This window comes from Typopeltis vanoorti, chromosome 21 (genome assembly GCF_054136105.1).
Source record: "Typopeltis vanoorti isolate ZY-2024b chromosome 21, IOZ_Tvanoo_1.0, whole genome shotgun sequence".
NCBI classification, from domain to species: domain Eukaryota; kingdom Metazoa; phylum Arthropoda; class Arachnida; order Uropygi; family Thelyphonidae; genus Typopeltis; species Typopeltis vanoorti.
Genome location: NC_143569.1, coordinates 93,653,060 through 93,673,326, shown reverse-complemented (window position 1 = coordinate 93,673,326; position 20,267 = coordinate 93,653,060). Strand labels below are relative to the sequence as shown.

General features: G+C 35.6%; 1 protein-coding gene across 3 annotated transcripts in view; it reads right to left on the bottom strand.

The window, feature by feature from the left end:
* Girdin (protein girdin) overlaps window positions 1–20,267 on the bottom strand; it is a 576,472-nt gene that overhangs the window by 313,324 nt on the left and 242,881 nt on the right. For all 3 annotated transcript variants that reach the window (XM_090411135.1, XM_090411137.1, XM_090411136.1), the window contains exons 13-14: window positions 17,726–17,865; window positions 7,879–7,980 (exon numbers count right to left, since the gene is read on the bottom strand). In XM_090411135.1, the coding sequence (XP_090267261.1) occupies window positions 7,879–7,980; window positions 17,726–17,865 (242 nt within the window). The remainder of the gene's footprint in view (window positions 1–7,878; window positions 7,981–17,725; window positions 17,866–20,267) is intronic.

The window sequence follows — 20,267 nt, the reverse complement described above, 5'->3', positions numbered from 1 at the left end:
TGAACTTCGAATGAATTTCTTTTGCCATTAAACTTTCTTCTACAACGAATTTTATAACCACACGATACTCAATTTTATCCATTTCAAGGGATACAGACAGCTGTATAAAATAAACTACTTGATAGAATGACTTGCAATTTCACATGAATGCTTATGACAGATGTATCAACTTATGAAAAAAAAAAATCCTGCTAATAGTGTTGACATCTATGGTCAAGGCCGAGAACTTTTCAGACCACCTCATATGTTATTTCTTAAAACACTTACCTAATTCTGAAAATCTAATTACTAGAGCGACTGGACTCCAAGGATGTGATACATTTACTTATTTTACTTTTTTTTGATCCAGCTACTGACTTAATAGTATGACTTTGCATTTTTTTTGACATTTCTGTGGAATATTGTGTCTTGAGAATAGAAATATACTGATCAAACGTGCAGAGATATCCTGCCAAATATATACATGTGCATGCATGTTGGATAAAAGTTATTAGTTATCTTCTATCTCTTCTAGCTAAAAAATATGACCTGAACTTTTTAATAGGTTCCACTCAAATAAACCTATGGATGTCTTTGTGACATAGTTTATAAAATTCTTACATCCATAATAAATGACAGGCTTAAAGAAATTACCGAAAAGAAAATAGGAGAATATCAGTGTGGATTTAGATCAAACAGAAGTAACATTGATCAACTTTTCATTATCAGAGAGATGATGGAAAAATGTTTTGAGCATGCAATAGACCTACATATGTTATTTATAGACTTTAAGCAAGAGCATTTAACACGCTAAACAGAGATAGTCTACAAAAGAATTAGAGATACCACCGAAATTAAATAGATTAGTAATGATTACCATGAAAAAAACAAAAGCAAAAGTTAAAACAGATAATAAATTTAGTGACCACTTCGAATTTGATAAAGGTGTAAAACAAGGAGATGCACTATCAACAACATTATTTATTACAGCTTTACATTATGCGATTAAAGATTTAGATCAAATATAACAATTTTTAATAGATCAAGTCAATTATGTGCTTATGCTGATGATATAGTCATTATGTCAAGGACTAAGAAATGATTAATTGAAGTGTATAATGAACTGGAAAGAAAAACTAATGACATGGGATTAGAGATCAATGTAAGTAAACCTAAATATATGGTGATGTCAACTTCAGAAATAAGAAGAAAACCACAGAATCTACAAGTTGAACAAAAAATTTTTGAAGGAGTGGCCAGATTTAAGTATCTAAGAGATATTGTAGAGAATGAGGCCCGATCAGCTACAGCAATTAAAGAATGCATTCAAACTGATAATGAAGCATATTATGCAAATATGAACATGATTAAAAACAAGCTAATAAGCATAAGTACTAAAATACTTATAAAACACTCATTAGACCTGTGGTTACATATGGAAGCGATGCGTGGACTTAGTAAAAAAGACAAAGACAATCTGAGGAAATTTGAAAGGAAAATTATAAGAAGAATTTATGGACCTGTTGAAGAAAATAGTGTATGGTGAATACGATACAACAAAGAAATTAGTCAAATACTAAAAGAAGATATTGCTAGGTTCATAAAAGGCAAAGAGATTGCAATGGTTAGGTCATGTAGAGAGAATGGAAGACTTCCACATGCCGAGAAGAATATTGAGAGAGAAGATATATGCAACAAGGAAAAAAGGAAGACCAAGATTAAGATGAATTGATAACGTAATCCAAAGCTTGACTACTATGAAAGTGAAAGGCTGGGAAATATTAGTCAAGGATAGAAGATTGTGGAGACAGACTGTACAGTGCTGACATGTGTTCTACAGTTTCTCCAACTGCTCCAACAACATCATCTGTTTATTCCCAATTTGGTCATCAAAATCCTCCCCCATAAGTACCAATCAATGTAAGTGTTCTTCCAAATATCTGTAATATTACTAAAAACTTTTCATCTGTTCTTTATCAAAGGAGACATTCCAGTTTAGCATGCTCATCTAACTCCTTTATAGATTATCAAGATTAATCACCTCCAGCTTTACCAGGAACATTGTATCAAATGAATGATACTTGTGGCCTTCTACCAGAAAAGTCATCAGCATCCTGAACAACCTAAACACCAAGAAAGCTTCTAGTCCTAATGCTCTGATTCCATGAACTGTGCTCGAGATATGCTTCTGAACTAACACCTGTCTTTTATCATCTCCACATTATATTATACTTAAGCATCCACCTTGTAGCATGGAAGCAAGCAAACATATGGCCAATTCCAAAAAGGAAACAAGTTTGACATCAATCAATTTCTTCAACATCAGGAAAAGGTCATCTAATCAGTGACCACAGATGTGGATTCTGCCAGTCAATATACACAGCAGATCTCCCAGACTATATCACCAACGTCTGAACAATTGCTTAGGAAAGGATGGAAGCAAGTTGTCCCACAGCACTTGATATTTTCAAAGCATTTGACAGATTTGGCAATGAGGGCTTCTCAGCAAATTGCCACCTTAGTCCGCATTTTACCCTTTGTAATTAATCAATGGTGTTCCTCAAAGCTTTTATTTCAACTCACTCTTCTCTCACTAACCTCAAATTCTATTTACAGTTTTGCTGATGACAGCACTTTCCATTCCTCCTATTTACAACAACAAACTTTGCAGTACTCAAACTTCAAGATTATATACTATCTCTCTGATATATCTCTCTCAATATCAGGTTTAATAACACTTTCCTTCATAATGAATAACAGTGAAGACAATGTGCATTCTTGTCTCAAACCTGGTTTAACATAATCATCTTCCTGTATTTCCTTCAATTCTAACTGCTTTACAACTCAAAAATACAAACTAAGTATTGCTTGATATAATGTCCCATTTACACTATATAACTATAGCATTTTGAATAGCTTTTCTTTTTTTTTATTTACAACAACAAACTTTGCAGTACTCAAACTTCAAGATTATATACTATCAGCACCCAAAACTCTGTCCTATCTTTCAATAAGGTGAATGACAGCTTAGTCAGCTTCAGTGCTTCCTAAGCAAAATTTTGTCTTTTTTCTTCACAAAAAAGACTAGTTCTTCCCTCCTTATCTATGATAATACTCAGCTTAACAGTCAGCACCAGATCTCGCTTCTCAGAACGAAACTTACGCTTAGCCTTTTTTGACACAAACACATCATTAGTGCATTCTTGGTTCCAAAAAACTTGGCAAGCTTTTCTTTTTTTTGCTCAAGATGTTACTTTCATGTCCAGCTACTAACATTGTACAAATCCAAAATCTGCCTACCTTCCATGAAATAATGCTCTCGTAATTTTGGTGGTGCTCCTAAGATTACACTCAAAATTCTTGAAACTGTTCATTAATGGGGAGTTCAGCTAACTTAACCTTTCTCTCACAGGCTCTACAGCTACAGTCTCACAAATTATTCGTTTTTACATTGAGTCTCTTCTACAGATATTTCCACAAGTGCTGTTTAGCAGAAGTGGCATCCATCATTTCATTATTTCTGTTAAACACAGAATAACAGAAGTAACAGCTGCTCAACACCATTTTACAGTTGAATTGTAGACCTGCTACTTCCATTCATCTTTCATTTCATCTGCATCTGTTTTGTGGAAAAGATTTTCTCATGATGTATTCCCTAAAGGACCACAACCTTCAAAAAGAAATTCAACTGATTACTTTTCAATTAACTGTTGCCCACACATGCCATTGATTTGCTATAGGCTTTGTGGTCTCTTGTGTATGAGAGTGTAAAAAAAAAAAAAAAAAAAAAAAAAAAAAAAAAAAACTCTTAATGTGATTTTAATCTTAAAAAGGTCTTAGTTGTTTTTATAGTTTCAGTTCATTAAGGAAGTCAATATTTTATAAAACTGAGATAGGGTTATCATTAAAAAAAAAAAACCTATGTTAATTCTAAGATCAGAGAGCCTGAACACCAGTATCTCTGATCTTGGAGTTGTTCAGCTTTTCAATTCAAGCTGAGATAGTATGTCTCATGCACTGATGACAACATTCTCTCTCTCAATATCAGGTTTAATACCACTTTCCTTCATAATGAATAACAGTGAAGACAATGTGCATTCTTGTCTCAAACCTGGTTTAACATAATCATCTTCCTTTATTTCCTTCAATTCTAACTGCTGATTTACAACTCAAAAATACAAACTAAGTATTGCTTGATATAATGTCCCATTTACACTATAGCATTTTGAATAGCTTTTCTTTTGGCACATTGTCATATGTCTTTTCTGGATCTACAAAACCTAAATATAGATTCTTGTTATATTATTATTATTAATAAACAAGACCTCATGGAGTCAAAAGACTCATCTGGGAGGTCCTTTTATCACATACACATCTCATCATACCGTGTCTTAAACACACTCAAACTCCTTGCAGACACCACACTCTCAAGCAAGGCACTCCAATCATTAACAACTCTGCACGAAAAAAACCTGCCTCTCACTCCAATACTCACACCCTCTTTATACAGTTTCCAGGGATGACCTCTGGTTCTCCCCTGATCTCCCACTATTCTCTGTAGAACTTCTCCACCATTGATCTTATAACAACCCCTTACCAACTTGTAGGTCTCTATCATATCTCCCCTCTTCCTTCTCTCCACCAGACTCTGCAAATTACATCTTCTCAATCTTTCCTCATACTCAACATTCCAGAGGTCAGAAACTACCTTAGTCAGTCGCCTTTGGACCCTTTCCAACATCTCTTCATCCTTCTGAAAACCCGGTGACCAAATCTGGGCACCGGGTTTTGCATAAATTGCATAAATATTCCCATGATTTCTCAACTATTTGTCTTAAAGTGAAAATCTTGACAACCGGAATCCAGCTTGTTCTTCTCCACATTTTCCTTCCCAATTTTTCTTAACCGTTTCTCAAGAATACTTGCATAAATCTTACCAGGAATACTCAATATAGAAATTCCTCTATAATTCTCACATTCAATTTGATTTCCCTTTTCACAGATAAGTACTATAAGAGCTGTACTCCAATCCAGAATTCGACCTTCTAACCATGCTTTCTAAATTATGCAGTGTAGCCACTGTAAAACGCTTTACCTCCATACTTGAGCATTTCTGGTCAAATATCATCTTCAATGTTTTTATAATTTCAGTTCATTAAGGAAGACCTATATTTTATACTTTAGCTGCCATTCCAGATTTCAGGTTTTGATGGCTATTTTCTACTTCAAGTATTGATATATATTTCTGATTACATTCCTGTTGAGTACTTTCTACCACTCTGCAATCCATTGCTTGTTTCATTTAGCTATCTTTCAAAGTAATTACTCCCAACATCTAGAATATCTTTATCTTCAGTTTTCATGCCATCTTTATCATCTCTGATTCCTTTTACAGTACTCTTTCCTCCATTTCTAAACTTCAACAGCCTGCAGAATATTTTGTCACCTTTTTGATATTTAATTACTCCATACTTCCATTATAACTGTAGCATTTTGAATAGCTTTTTCAGCTGCAGGACCAGATGGCTTTACTGCTATGTAGTTTTGACTGTTTCTCTATCTATCATTGATCTACTTCTGTTTATCATCACTCTGGGTTCTAAATCAAAATCCATCCCAGCACTTACAGGTGTATGCCAAGGAGACCACCCCCCCTCTCTCCTATTTTCTTCAGTTGTGTCATTGATGAGTTTCTTTGCTCTCTTCCAAGCCATATTGGCTACTCTCTTGACACAACCACTGCTAATGTTATGGCATTTGCTCATGACCTTATATTCATATCCTCTACTAGAGAAGACTTGCAGGAGCTCCTCAAACAAAGCAGTCAACTTCTTTCAAGTTCGTGGTTTAAACATCATGTGACAAAGTCAAGTAAGCTTTCTCTTGTCTCTTCAGGAAGAAACAAGAAATTGAAGGTTGAGAACTTTGAGTTTTCCCTACACCGCATGTTCTTGCATTCTATCTCCATTATGGAGGAATGGAGATACCTTGGTGTTTTCTCCAACAGGCCATTCCCCTTTCCCATCCACTCTAGGATCTTTCTTTTTTCTCTCCACAAAGCTCTACTTAAACTGCAAGAGAGGCTCTTCTCGAGTATTTCCTTCTTACTAGACTATCATAGGTTAGTCCTAGGTAAAGTCTCTCTCTCAGTACTATCCCAAATGGATGTAGGAGTTTGCTCAACAATCCATTTGTGGTTACATCTTCCTCATGATGTGCCACAAACATTTTTTCATGCCACTATAAACCATCAAGATTATGGTATTCCTTCACTGCTGGTTAGTGCCTGGATTATGCCTATTCAGATTACAAAATTTTGTAATGCCTCTAGGACTCATGCATTAAGGATGATTACAGATGTACCTCTGGATGGGTGCTTCTTGGAGGGATACCAATTACAACTGCCTTGGCTGAAGGAGATGGGTTTTAATGTTGCACCATTCAGTAGATGGAACTGCATTACAAGAATCTAACCATGATTCCTCTCAGCATTAATAGATCAAGGATGGAACTCACTTCCTTCCTGGTTTTGAATATATAGATTTAATTAGAACAAGAATCAGTGCTTTGTTGACTCAAGCTCATACAACTTGAGGAAGAATTGATGACAGGAAATGCAAAGCAGGCTGCCTGAGTATAGAAACTTTGGCTTGTGTTGCTCAATGTTGTTATTGCACAAATGAAGTACAAGTCATCCGAAGACACAATGCAATAGTGAGGGTTATAGAGAACAGGTTGAAGAACAAAAGGTTGGATAACAGCAGTAGAAGCCCACTATAGGACTAACATAGGAAATAAGAAAGTCTGACCTTGTAGTAAAGAGAGATTAGTTGGTCATTATTGATGCATAAGTTGTAGGTGCCAGGCAACCACTCACTATCCTCCACCATGAGAAAGCTGCTTACTATGCTGAAAACCAAGACTTGGTACAGCTACTTCAGGAAGATAACCACAATCGTACCAAAATTTATTTACCTCTGCAACTTATATTTTAAAGGTGAATGGTGTCAGCAGTTATATGGACTTACTAAGCTTTGGACTCTCTCTATAGAACTGATTCCAAGATCTGGAATTGGATAATGCAGGATATTGTTGGATCTTGGCCTCTTCTGATACTACAAATCACATTTCCATGATTTTTCAGATGTTTGTCTTGAAGTAAAAATCTGACCATCTCATACATTTTCAGCCAATTCAGGTCTTCAATAAGTAGGACAGTGGTCTTGCACCATTCATAATGCAGTTAGCTTCAAACTAGCAATGTGCTGATTGCAAAGTAGAGATGCTATCCACCTTGAATGACCAGTCAAACTCTACAGATGTGTTTAAATGTTTGTAATATGTTTGTAGCTTCACTTGCTATAAAAAGCAATGCAATGCCAATATATGTATATATATATTTTAATTCATGTCTGTAAGGATATGTGCTTTGCATTATTGGGATACTAAGGCAAGTGATCTGAAGTCATTACTTCTATATATGAGTTGCCCAGTCCTGAAAATACTTCAGGTGCAAACTTTGCTTACACTTGGATAAAAGATTAAACCAAAAATATAATTTCTTGGCATCTTTAATTTATAGTATAACCAAATGGAAAAACTTCAATTGCCACTACCATAATCATGAACTCATACAGAAATAAAATGTTAGGGTGTTTGTTTTAATAAGAATACTAGTACACTTCATTTGCTTTAATTCTCATGCCTCATTTTTCGCATTTTTTGTGCATTTCTTAAGGTATTTCCTCACTTTATGTCAACCAAAGAATAAAATGATCTACAATCATATGATGTCTGCAATAAATACTCACTCACATACAAATTAGAAGTTAATATAAATATTAGTATAAAAATATTCTAAACAGGCAAAGAAAAAAGAAGCTTTTCTGAATGTGTTACCTGCAACTGGGATTCATTTTCAATATTGCCATTATCAGCATCTGGCCAGTCAATTTGATCTATGCTATCAGTATCATTTTGGTTCCATCTTTGGGAGTCATCCTAAAAATGAAAAAAAATCAAACATGAATAAATATTTAATCATATGAATGCAACAGTACCTAATCATCAGCAAGCAAGCACAATATGGACTTTACCACAACAAACTGAAGTACATTAATTTTCAAACAGCATAAATGAGAGAAATATCATATTTCATTAATAACATGCAGCAAGTGCTTGAGAGTTTTAAGGAATTTTCTCTTGAAGTGCTTATATAAGAATTCAAAACATGTATCTTCTCTACCTTGAAAGCTTTGTGGTCTTCTGGAATTCTTTTCCTTAGTAACTTACAGATAATTTTGTATTCTAGAAAATTTCCTTCAGATTTCTTCAGTTCTTTTCTCTTTTTCAGTAGTTCTATAGTTTGAAGTGAGAGTTGTTCTCTTTTCTCTGGTTTCACAGGAATTGATGATTTTTTCTTGCACTTGTTGAATTCATCAATAAAGTCAATAGTGTCATAATTTATGTAACAGTTCTTAATAGTCCATTCAGTCTCTTCTATTCCAGAACTTGTGGTAGTCTATTTGTTTGATTGATGTTGCTCTGATATGTTGTTCTTTTTTGTGGTCTAGTCTTATAATGGCTCTGAGGAGTCCGTGGTCAGAATCTATGTTGAAGTATGTTCCACCTATTGTACCAACATTTTGTACCAGTCTTTTACAGTCTGTTAAAATGTAGTCAATTTCATTTTTTGTCTCCATCTTCTTCCTGGGTGTTTGTTGAAAAAAGTGTTCATGATAAAGAGTTGTTCAGCTGCAGCAAATTAAGCTAATCTCTCTCCTCTTCTATTTCTTTCTCTCAAGCCATTTGGATCTATAAACTTTTCGTTTTCATCCACATACAAAAACTAAGAGAAACAGTGCAGGCAAAAACCAGCCTGATAAAAATAGAGAAAGACTTAAATTTTAAACAGTTAATTCCATCTGTTTTACAGGATCAAAATGGAGAAAAACATACTAATAGAAAAGGGATAGAAGAAATTGTGCAGAATTTTTATAATGATCTTTATGCAACTAAGTGCCAAGTCTCAGAACTTATCATTCCAAAACCAAGCATACCAGATGTACTTCCAGAAGAAATAGAACATGCCCTTAAGAAAATGAGTAAAGGTAAAGCCTCAGGACTTGATCATGTTAAGGCTGAAGAAATCCAACTAGGTGGACCAATTATTTTCAAAGCCTTGGCTGTTAGATTCACGTGGTACTTCAAAGAAAAAAAGAAAGAAAGATTCCAGAGGAATGGAAGACCACAAAAACCATACTTCTATTCAAAAAAGGGAACAAGGAAGATAAAAAACTATCGTCCAATCTGTCTACTCTCTCACATATATAAAATCATGAATAAAGCAATACAGTATCAGTATCAGGTATACAGTATCTGTTCAGTATCAGGCAGGATTCAGAAGAGGCTTCTCCATAATAGATCATATCCAGGTCATTTCACAACTAACAGAAAAATGCAGAGAATACCAAATCCCTCTATGTTTTCTCTTTATTGATTTTAAAAAAGCATTTGATACTATAGAACACAATGCAGTCATCAGTGCCTTACTGGAAATAAATGTGGACCCTACTTACATCCATATGATAAAAGAAATTAACAAAAATCAGACCACACAAATAACCCTATTTGATCAACCTATAAATATAGATATAAAGAGAGGGCGATATAAAGTCTGCCAAGGCGATGTGATCTCCCCCAATCTATTTACCAGCACTTTAGAATGCATTCTGAAAAAAATAGATCTAAACAGAGCAATATGCATAGATAGTGAAAAACAACAAATCCTTATGTTTGCCGATGATCTAGTACTGATATCTCACAACCCAAAAGACCTAGAAAAAAATGGATGAATATACACAAACAGCAGTAAGATAGGCTTAGAAATGAATCTAGAAAAAACAAAATGGAACAAAAACATCTACACATGTGACAGTCACCTATGTATTAATAACATCCCTATAGAACAAGTTGACTCTTACAATTACTTAGGACAAACAATAAAAATGAATAACGATTTATCTGAAGAACTAGCAAAAAGAAAGAAAGCTGCATGACTATCATTCAACAGACTAAAAGAAAAACTTACTGATCCAAATCTTAACATCTCTGTGAAGGCAAAACTATTTAATAGTAACATTCATCCATCACTCACATATGGATCAGAAACATGGAACACAACAAGAAAAGAAGAACAGACTCTCAGAATAACTCAGCATGCAATAGAACGTAGGATTTGTAACATCAGTAAAATGGAACATGCTAGAAACATGGAACTAAGAAAGAGATCAGGCATAAAAGATGTGGTAACTGTAGTATATGAAGGCAAGATGAGATGGGCAGGTCACATAGCCAGACTCAGGGATAACAGATGGACATACAGACTACTCAACTGGCAACCAAGAATAAAGAGAAAACCAGGAAGACCACCTACAAGATGGGAAGATCCACTAGTGAAACTATGGGTATAACATGGAAGAGAGAAGCTCAAGATCGAGATCTTTGTGACCTGCACTCATGGAGAAATCCTGAGTGAAACACTGGACCATCAAGGTAATCTTCTCTACCCAAACTGATTTTGCCTATTTATTTGGGAAACTCTTACTTTTTCTGATGCATACGTGTTAAATAAGTTATTCAACTTTACATACTTTGATGACTGTCCACTGACGTATTAGTCTTTTTCACAAAATAAAGAATTTTATGAAACTTATTTTGTCAGGTAGGTTAAATAGAGGCATTGCACCACCTCACACTGATTAGTGAAAGCTATACACTCAGCTATTCAGTTTTCCTGATAGAAAACTGAATGCACTGTAAACAAACTCATCATCATACAAAGTATTTCAGCAAGCACATGCCTGCCTAAGCAGTTACTGAATTTCTTTTCTTTGTAGTAATAAGAATTAGCAAACAAATGGATAGTATACACAATGGACCCTAACCCACTTTTACAACTTAATTGTTTCTAGAACACAGTCATTAAGCAAGCCATTTTAAATCAAACCCTAATTTCTCATAGACTCAGTACCATTAACTGGATTTAAATCCCCAGAAATACAGTTTGAACAAAATGAATTTGGAATAAATCATGATGTATGAAAATGAATTTTTCTGCATTTTTTGGAGTAGCATATGTCTGGTTGCTTCATAAATATTTTAAACTTCTGTAAAAACAACTCTTTCAAGGAATATGCTGGTGGCTAGAGCAGAAAGAAATTTTCTGAGAAAATGTGCTGCAGAATAAGTTTACTCATTAGCCTTGGAAACTTGCAACTGTTTTATTTGAATAGTTCATACAAGACAAGGGGATGCTTTTCCCAATTGTTACATTTGTTATGATGCATGTAACAGGAATTTTTCTGCATTGGCTGGCCAAATACCAAGCCTTTTGTACTGATTCAGCTAATACTGAATATCTGAAAAACATGCTGAATTGGTTGAAAATGAAGCAAAACCGAATATTTGGTGTATCCCTAGTTTGAATTAGGGATTCGGTTTTTCGGTTCAGTAATGGGGATAAGAACATGATACTCTATGAGGTTTGGCTTTGTGAAGGGTTGGTTATGCCTTAACAATCTACTAACTTTTTATAATACAGTAGCAAACAAACTAATCCAAACAAGTCGAATTATAAAATTTTTAGTTTGGTTTTTGTTTCAGTTCATAATAACTTTGGTTTTAGTTTACTTTTTTGGTTTTAGTTCACGATTTTGATTGAGTGCTGCATGTTTGAACTATCTCTACAATGCTGACATTTGTAGTGTTTTATTCATTTTGTGTAGCTATAAAATGGATACATCTCCAAGAAGGCATTCAAAAATATGTACTTTTTCTCAGCACACATATCCATGACTCCAAGACAAATGCTAATGAGTGTGGTGTTGGTCTGGGTAAAGAGGTTTAAGGAAACAGGTACCTTTTTTGCCTGTCAGAAAAGAAAAATGTAGGTGAAAAAGATAAACTACACTTACTCAAAATTGTTTATTAGTTGGGAAAAGCAAAATCAATCCAAGATTGTCTACTGTAGATTTAAACAGAGACTTGGCAGCTAGTGGGATTAATGTTTCTGACATGACAGTCCATTGAAGATTGTTGAAAGCAGGGGACTGCCCAGAGACCAAAAATGAAACAACTGTTGAAGGCGGCTATGCAAAAAAAAAGAGGCTCCAATGAGCAAAAGTTAACAAAGACTGGGCTGTTGAGAAGTGGAAGAAGGACATATTCTAGGATGGGAGCTATTTCTTTGTCCAAGGAGAGCAAGTATCCTATGTTTGCATAGGGTATGCGCTAAACACCCAGCTAAAAAGATGATGTTCTGGGTTGTTTTACACATGACAATCGAGGGTCACTTGTGCCTGTTGATGAAATAATGAAAAGTGACCAATACAGAAAAATATTGGGGAAAAGAGTGGTTAGACAGATTCAGAAACACAAAGAACTCATCTTCCAACAGGATCTTTCTCCATGCCACACTTCAAAAAAAAAATGAAAGTTCTCAAAAATCACAACATTCAATTGCTTCAATGGTCAGGTATTAACCCAATAGAAAATGAGTGGGCCATAAAGAAAAACAGACTTGAAAATTAAATTGTGATACAATTTATCAAATCTATTATAAAAGTATAGTTTCGAGATGCAGAAATAAGAAAAATGTGCTCTACATTGGTAAAGTCCTTGCCTAAGCAAATTAATGAACTTATTAGGAACACAGGAGCAAAAAAATTATTGGGTAATGGAGTTTAATTTTTGTACTTATTTTCTTTAAAATGTCAGTGTTTGGATTAATTTGTTTGCTACTGTAGAGCAACAATACAACTGAGTTGGAAAAGAGAATAGCTACATGATGATATTGCTGGATTTCCAAAGGCATTGTGCAGGATACCACATGGAACTCTGTTACACAAGCTGCAACAAATGGGGATGAATAGGAAAGTGGTGATATAGATAAAAGGATGGCTGATGGACAGACACCAAAAAGTAGTACATGGAGGAGCAGAAACTGGGAGAAAGCAAGTGACTAGTGGTGTGCCTCAGGGCTATGTGCTTGGACCACTGCTGTTTAATTTGTACATAAATGATATAGGAAATAATTTGAAGGGAGATATTCAGTTGTTTGCTGATGATGCAAAGTTGGGTAGGGTTATAGTTATTAAAAGTGATGTAGAGATATAAATAGATTTAAATAGACTGACAGTATGTGCAAAACATAATGGATGTTAATTTAATGTGGAAAAGTGTAAAGTTATGCATTTTGAGATACAGAAATTATCAACTGCATATAATATTGAGGGAACTGTACTCCAGGAAACTGATCAAACCAGGGATTTGAGAGTAGAAATAGATAGAGCTGAAGTTTAGATGGCATATTGCTATAGTAGCAGGGTAGCTTGCAGGATTACTTGGTTATTGAAGAATACACTAACAAGCAGAAATAAGAGAGTTATCATTCTTTTTTTATAAAGCTTTGATATGAACAAATCTGGATTAATGTGCTCAGGGCTAGTTCCCTGTGTTTCTTGGGGATGAGGAAACGGAAAGGATCCAAAGGAGAGTGACTAAGATGGTGAGTAGTCTGTGAAATGCTACTTAGGAGGAGAGATTGAGGGTTTGTGAATTGGTTTGACAAGCCAAAAAAGGCGATATGACAGAAAGATTTCAGTTACTTAAAGGCTTTCAGAGAAATGATGCAAGGGAAATATAGCACTTGGCTAGAGGCAGTAGAACAAGAGGTCATTGCTGGAAATTGGGTAAGAGTGTGGTTAGCAAGGGCTTAAGGACTAGATTTTTTGTTTGAAGAGGAGCAAATGAATAGAATGGGTTCATTTAGTCAGGTGCTTTGTCTGTTAATGGTTTCAAGGAGAGGCATGATAAATATTATGTTGATAGTTTGGGCCTGCCATGATGAGTCTTAGGACTCTGTGGAGGTGCCTGTATAATAATAATAATAATTTTATACTTACTATAGGTGGTGAAAGCATATAACTGAACATACTCGCAATAGGTGTTGAGTGCTGCAAGCTGGTTGTTGTTGTGCAGGCTGAAAAGATAAGTAAATTTTATATTTAATGTGCAGCAGTATTATCTAATTTGTAGACTGAGTGTTATTGTGAGATATCTGAGTGTGGAATGCAGTCTGGTTAAATTTCTATGGCAGTATTACTTTAAATTCATTGTTTCTTGTTAGTAGTGTGATAAAATATGGTAGTGAAAGGTAGATCGGTGCACAGATCAACACAAAAGATAAAAGGAATGCATGGATTTTTCAAAAATGATATGGTGCCATGAATGTAGTATATATGCATGGGATGATGTTATGGATGTTTATGTGGAGAGGCTGAATAAGAGGAAGGGGCGAGTGCGATATTCTGATGGACCATGATATATGTTTAAAAATGACTTGGGAACATTACATCAATAAATGAAATGGTAGTTAAGAAAGATTGTGCGAATGTTCAGAAAGTGTGCAGAAGTGATAGTAAGAAAAAGAGTTTGATTGATGATAAAGCATGTGATAATGATGTTGAAAAACAGAGTTTTATTGCAATTAATGATAGGATAGCCAGCAGGGTTGACAGAAAACAACAAGGTTGTTTGCTGTCAAAAACTGAGTTCGTGAAGATGAGGCAAGAGATGAAGCAAATGCTGAGTGAAATGAAGAGAATTGTAGATATGTATCAAAAGTGAAGATGACCGGAACAAATGATGTTGGTACGAAAGAAGCAATGAAAGGCTCACAAGTGGCAATGTATGGGAATTTGATTATTAGAGGCGAGGTAAAGGTGAGAAGATGTACAAGGTTTGTTTTCTAGGAGGTAAAATTAATAGTGATTGGAGCATTAGATATGAGGAGTAATCACGCAAATGAGTTGGTAATGGTAGTAGAATGACTTGACTAGGAACAAGGAATGTAAGACTGGATATCAGAAAGCTATTGAGAAAGATAATAGTGTGATAGGTACTCAGTACTAAGGAAAGGTACTAATGAATGATATGTTAGTGGAAACGAGTGGAGAAAAAGCAGTGCAGTTTATTAATGTGAAAAGAGTTTGAAGAATGAATTGAACTGATGGACTTCATTTGAATGGTTTGGTATGAGTCATTTGGAGAGACTGCTGCTGAAAGGGAGAGTAATGAGTGCAGAAAATGAATCTGAGCAAGTAAGTGATGTGAAGGTGAGGGAGAGTAAGGAAGGAGAGACTGAAGTGGTGCTTATAAATGGAGAAGTGAGTAGCATCAGTGTAGAGAATGATAGAACAGGTATGCAAGACAAACAGAGAAACGGGAAGACTCAGGGTAGACAGACGAGCAAGGTTGATGCCCAAAGAAGAAGCAAATGTGTGTATGTTGACAAGAAGGGAATAGGACATCCTGGGATGTAGAAAGAACATTTGGATTTGAAGAAAGTTCTGTGATGAGTAAGGATAAAAAGAAATAATTGGAGAAGTCATATCTAATGAGTGGTATCAGTGAAACTTATTATAGATCCAGGAATGAGCTGTTATATTTGTGTAAAAATGCTAGAAGTATCAAAATCAAAGGAAATGAAATAGTTGCATTGATTGAGTTTGTACACCCAAAAATTATTGGAATAAGTGAAACATGGTTGGACGAGGATGACATCCTGTCAAGAATAGAGATAGAAAGGTATGTTGTTTTCCATGAAGATAGAAAGGGTAAAAGGGAGGTGGAGTGCTACTGATGATAAAAAAAGTTATGTCCATACAAGGTAGAGATGCAAGGGGGGGGGGGGGGGAAATAGTAGCAGCAGTTTTGAGGTGGCATGGTGTGAGATAGAGGTAAATAGAATGAAATATTTACATGTTGCTACAGACCTTGATACAATGGATGGCAAAAACAGAAGAGGATGAACAAGGTGAGAATGGATAGCTGATGTGAAGGAGTGGTGTAGAAAGAGTTTGCAGGATTTGAGTCACCTGGTAATGAACAAAGAGAAATGGCAAAGAATGGTGAGACAAGCATCCGACACTAAACTATGAAAAACCAGAGTTTCGAGGAGATAAAAACCCTGCTATCCCTGTATGAGATCGGCTAACTCACCTTCTATTGAAAAACCCCATATAAAGATTCCTCTTGCAATGATGAGGATCGAATGCAGGTCTTTTCCAATCAATGGATGTCCGATTGTTCTTTCAATTCTCGTAGGAAGGCTTATACGTTGGTTATACATGCTTACTATAAGTATACGTTGTGAATTAAGGAATTCACAATGTACAATAGAATATAAATTAAATTAAACTTTAATAAATATTTCCAATATTTTGGCAACGTCATGTTGCCATCTTCACAGGAACTTAAAATAAAGACAAGACACATGCACTACACACAGTAAATGAGGAAGCTATTGTTTTTCCTAAAAGTCCTGATGGTTCCCCCCTAGCGGGCTATGTAGGTATTCTTGGCCCTTGGGCTGAAGGTCTTCTGATGTATGTCTCCCAAATTTGGGAGACATACATCTTTGGGAGAGCACCTCGGATGTAGAGAATGGTGATGGATTTAGAGTAATCCTTGTTGTGAAGGGGGGGGGGTATAGGTTTCAATATTTTTGGATTTTTTTGGGGGTAGCCATTGGCTGAGAAAGTGTTGAGGATGTGGTTTAGTTCAGTGGTTAGGGCATTGTCATTTGAACAGATTAGTTTAGTCCTGTTGTATAGTGTCTTAATAACTCAATATTGTTGTGAGGGGGGGGGGATTATTGGTGGATGTATGGGTGGGTTTTCTATAAACTGAGAAAACTAAGGTTACATCAGATTGGATGAAACCAATAAACCACAACCCCCCTCCCAACAAGGATTACTCTAAATTCATCCCCACTCCCTACATCCGAGGCACTTCAGAAAAAATTACCAAAATCTTAAACATGACTTGACCTCTTGTTACAGACCATATAGAAAATTGCGTCCCTTATCCGCTCTACAAAAGACCAACCACTTCCCCTAGACCTACCTGGTGTATACCAGGTCCCTTGCAGCTGTAAGCTGTCCTACTCTGGCCAAACAGGCAGGACAGCAAATATCAGAATTTGAGAACACAAAGACTACATCCGGTTTCACCAGTACAGCCACTCTGATCTTGCAGACCATGCTCTGGATACATGCCACAGAATACGATGGAAGAAAGCTACAGTAATACACCGTAGCAAATTCAAATTTGAAAGACTTTTCATGGAATCAGCCTCAGCCCTAAGAAACATGCCAAACCTCAATAAATTTGGTTGCATGAGACTGCCCCAAATTTGGGAGACATACATCAGAAGACCTTCAGCCCAACGGCCAAGAATACCTGCATCATCAGGACTTTTAGGAAAAACAATAGCTTCCTCGCTTCTTCCTCATTTACTGTGTGTAGTGCCTGCATGCACGTGTCTTTATTTTAAGTTCCTGTGAAGATGGCAATGTGACATTTCCGAAATATTGGAAATATTTATTAAAGTTTAATTTAATTTATATTCTATTGTACGTTGTGAATTCCTTAAGTTATTTAGCAAGCATGTTCTTTCAATTACACTATGGAGGTGCTAATATAGTGAACTAGCTTTTCTTCCTTCCAAATCTATTGTCTGAAATAGAAATTTTTATCTCACCAAAAACATTTCATAATTATTCAAGACCGTTACTAACTTTAAAAAGCCACATGTTGTATTAATATAAATTTTTGAATCTTTCGCACATATGAAGTTGCAAGAAAAAACTTCATAAGAAATTATTTCATACGTTATTCATACCAAATGATCTCTCATTTCAAAGGATGGAGATCTATCCAAACTTTCGACTATCATCCGAAGCCTCTGATTTTCCAATTCAAGGTGAAGAGCACGAGTCTGTGCATCTGTGTTTAACTGTTCCAATAAACTATGACCTTGGGCTGAAAGAATTAAAAATATCATCAGAGAGACACAAATATACATGCAAGAAATTAAGTAATTATAAAAGAAAGAAAATTAAGTCCCAAGACATTACTACTGTGCCTATTTATAAATTCTTTATGACAGAACTAAATTTTTCAAAAAACTGGATGTATTGTTAAAAAAATATATATATATATATATATAGAAAGGCTGCCACTGATGAGACCTCAATAAAGGTCGAAAAAAACGGTATGGGTAGTGGCCCCTTGCCTTAAAAGCATAGCATCATACATCTCCTCAAGGAGATGGGCATTGCATTAAGGGTAAATATTAAGAATAGTGATCAGAGTTTATTCCATCTTTACCATGAGTTGCCAAGACTTGCACTACCTTGTGGGTCAGTTAGACTCACACTACGTGCAGATGCAAACTTGACTTATTTGTCTGTTTGCTTACTTGGGAAACGGAGTAGAACCAGGTTTAAAATAGCTTGGTATCTTTAACACACACACACACACACACACACATTAAGGTTACCAAGTAATTTTATAAACTTGGTTATTTTACTCCTAATCCCAAGTAAGCAAACAGTCAAGTTTGCGCCTGAACGTAGTTCAAGTCTAAAAGGTGGTGCAACACCAGGGAAACTCATTGTAAAGGTGGGTAAAGATCTGATCACTATTCTTAGTATTTTCCATAATGTAAAGCACATCTCACTAAGAGATATATACTGCAATACATTATGGGTGGGGTCACTACCCAGACCAGTTTCAACCTTTTTTGAGGTCTCCTCAGTGATTAGCTAGACCCTAAATACCAAGGTTTTAGTAATGCAGAGCCTTATCAACTTTACCTATAAAAGTTGCTACAAGGTATTTTTATTTTTAATAAGAATCTTTTAATATCTAGCTACTCACTGAGGAGACCTCAAAAAAAGGTTGAAACCGGTCTGGGTAGTGACCCCAGACCGGTTTGTATTGCATAATGTATTGCAGTATACATCTCTTAGTAAGATGTGCTTTACATTATGGAAAATACTAAGAATAGTGATCAGAGCTTTACCCACCTTTACAATGAGTTGCCCTGGTGTTGCACCACCTTTGTGCCTGAACGTAGTTCAAGTCTAAACTTAACTGTTTGTTTACTTGGGATTAGGAGTAACCAAGTTTATAAAATTACTTGGTAACCCTAATATCATTTCCAAGGTAAAAAAAAACTTATTTACATAATGGGATTAGGAGTAACCAAGTTTATAAAATTACTTGGTAACCCTAATATCATTTCCAAGGTAAAAAAAAACTTATTTACATATATATATACAGGGTGTTCGGGATAAATTTGACAGTTTCGTAAGGAAAAAGAAAATCTTCTTTGTATCTATTAAATTTAATGAATTGACAAAAAAACATTACAGGCAGAGTTAATTACAATACTATCAACAAGATTTACTCAAAATAACCACCATTAGCATCGATCACAGCTTCAATTCTGCTTCGGAACCTCGAACAAGCTGATGCTACAGTCTCCCTGGGAAGGGCCGCAAAAACTGTTTTAATTTTATCCATTAACTGGGCTTTTGTATTACTGGAAGTGCGATTGGTGTCTTTTTCAACTGCGCCCCATACAAAATAATCCATGGGGTTAAGGTCTGGGGAGTTTGGAGGCCAAACATTTGGACTGGTGAAGTCGTAGAAATTTTCAGACAACCATTTTTGACTTTTCCCAGAGGTGTGGCAAGGGGCCGAATCCTGCTGCCATACATACGGCCTACCATTGGCTACCCTTGTTATCCAGGGCTTGACTACAGTTAGCAACTCCACGAACAAAGCCCGAATTCCAATGCCAGGGTTCTTCAACACCTGTTCCTGCAGATTTGCGAGGAATTCTGCTGTACGAACGCAATCAGATCGTCTGCTAGGGATCTTTCTTCTTGCTACATCCTCGTAGTCACCATTGCAAGTCTCTAGTTCATGCCTGATTGTTTTTACTGTATTCAGGGAGCATTGGGCAGCAGTCGTAATATCCTTATTTTGATGGCGGGCACGAATCATCATGATACAAGTTATTCTCTTCCATGATTCAGGTGGGTTCCAGCTATCCATCCTTTCTGACATCTTGTATATGAATGAAGAAGGGTCCAAACTTTTAAATGAAGAGAAGTGTGTGTTAATACATGTAACTTACGGAAAAATATAATTAATTATAAATATGTCAAATTTATCCCGAACACCCTGTATATAGCAATTCGTAGTATTAACTCAGTATTGGGATATGTTCATATTTATATATACTGACTATAACCGAGACTAGAATAACAATTAAATTTATTCAAAACGCAACATGTTTCATCGGATTGTCCGACTTCTTCAGGCGTGGGAACATAGAAAGCAAATAAACACTATAAGAAACATCGTATCAC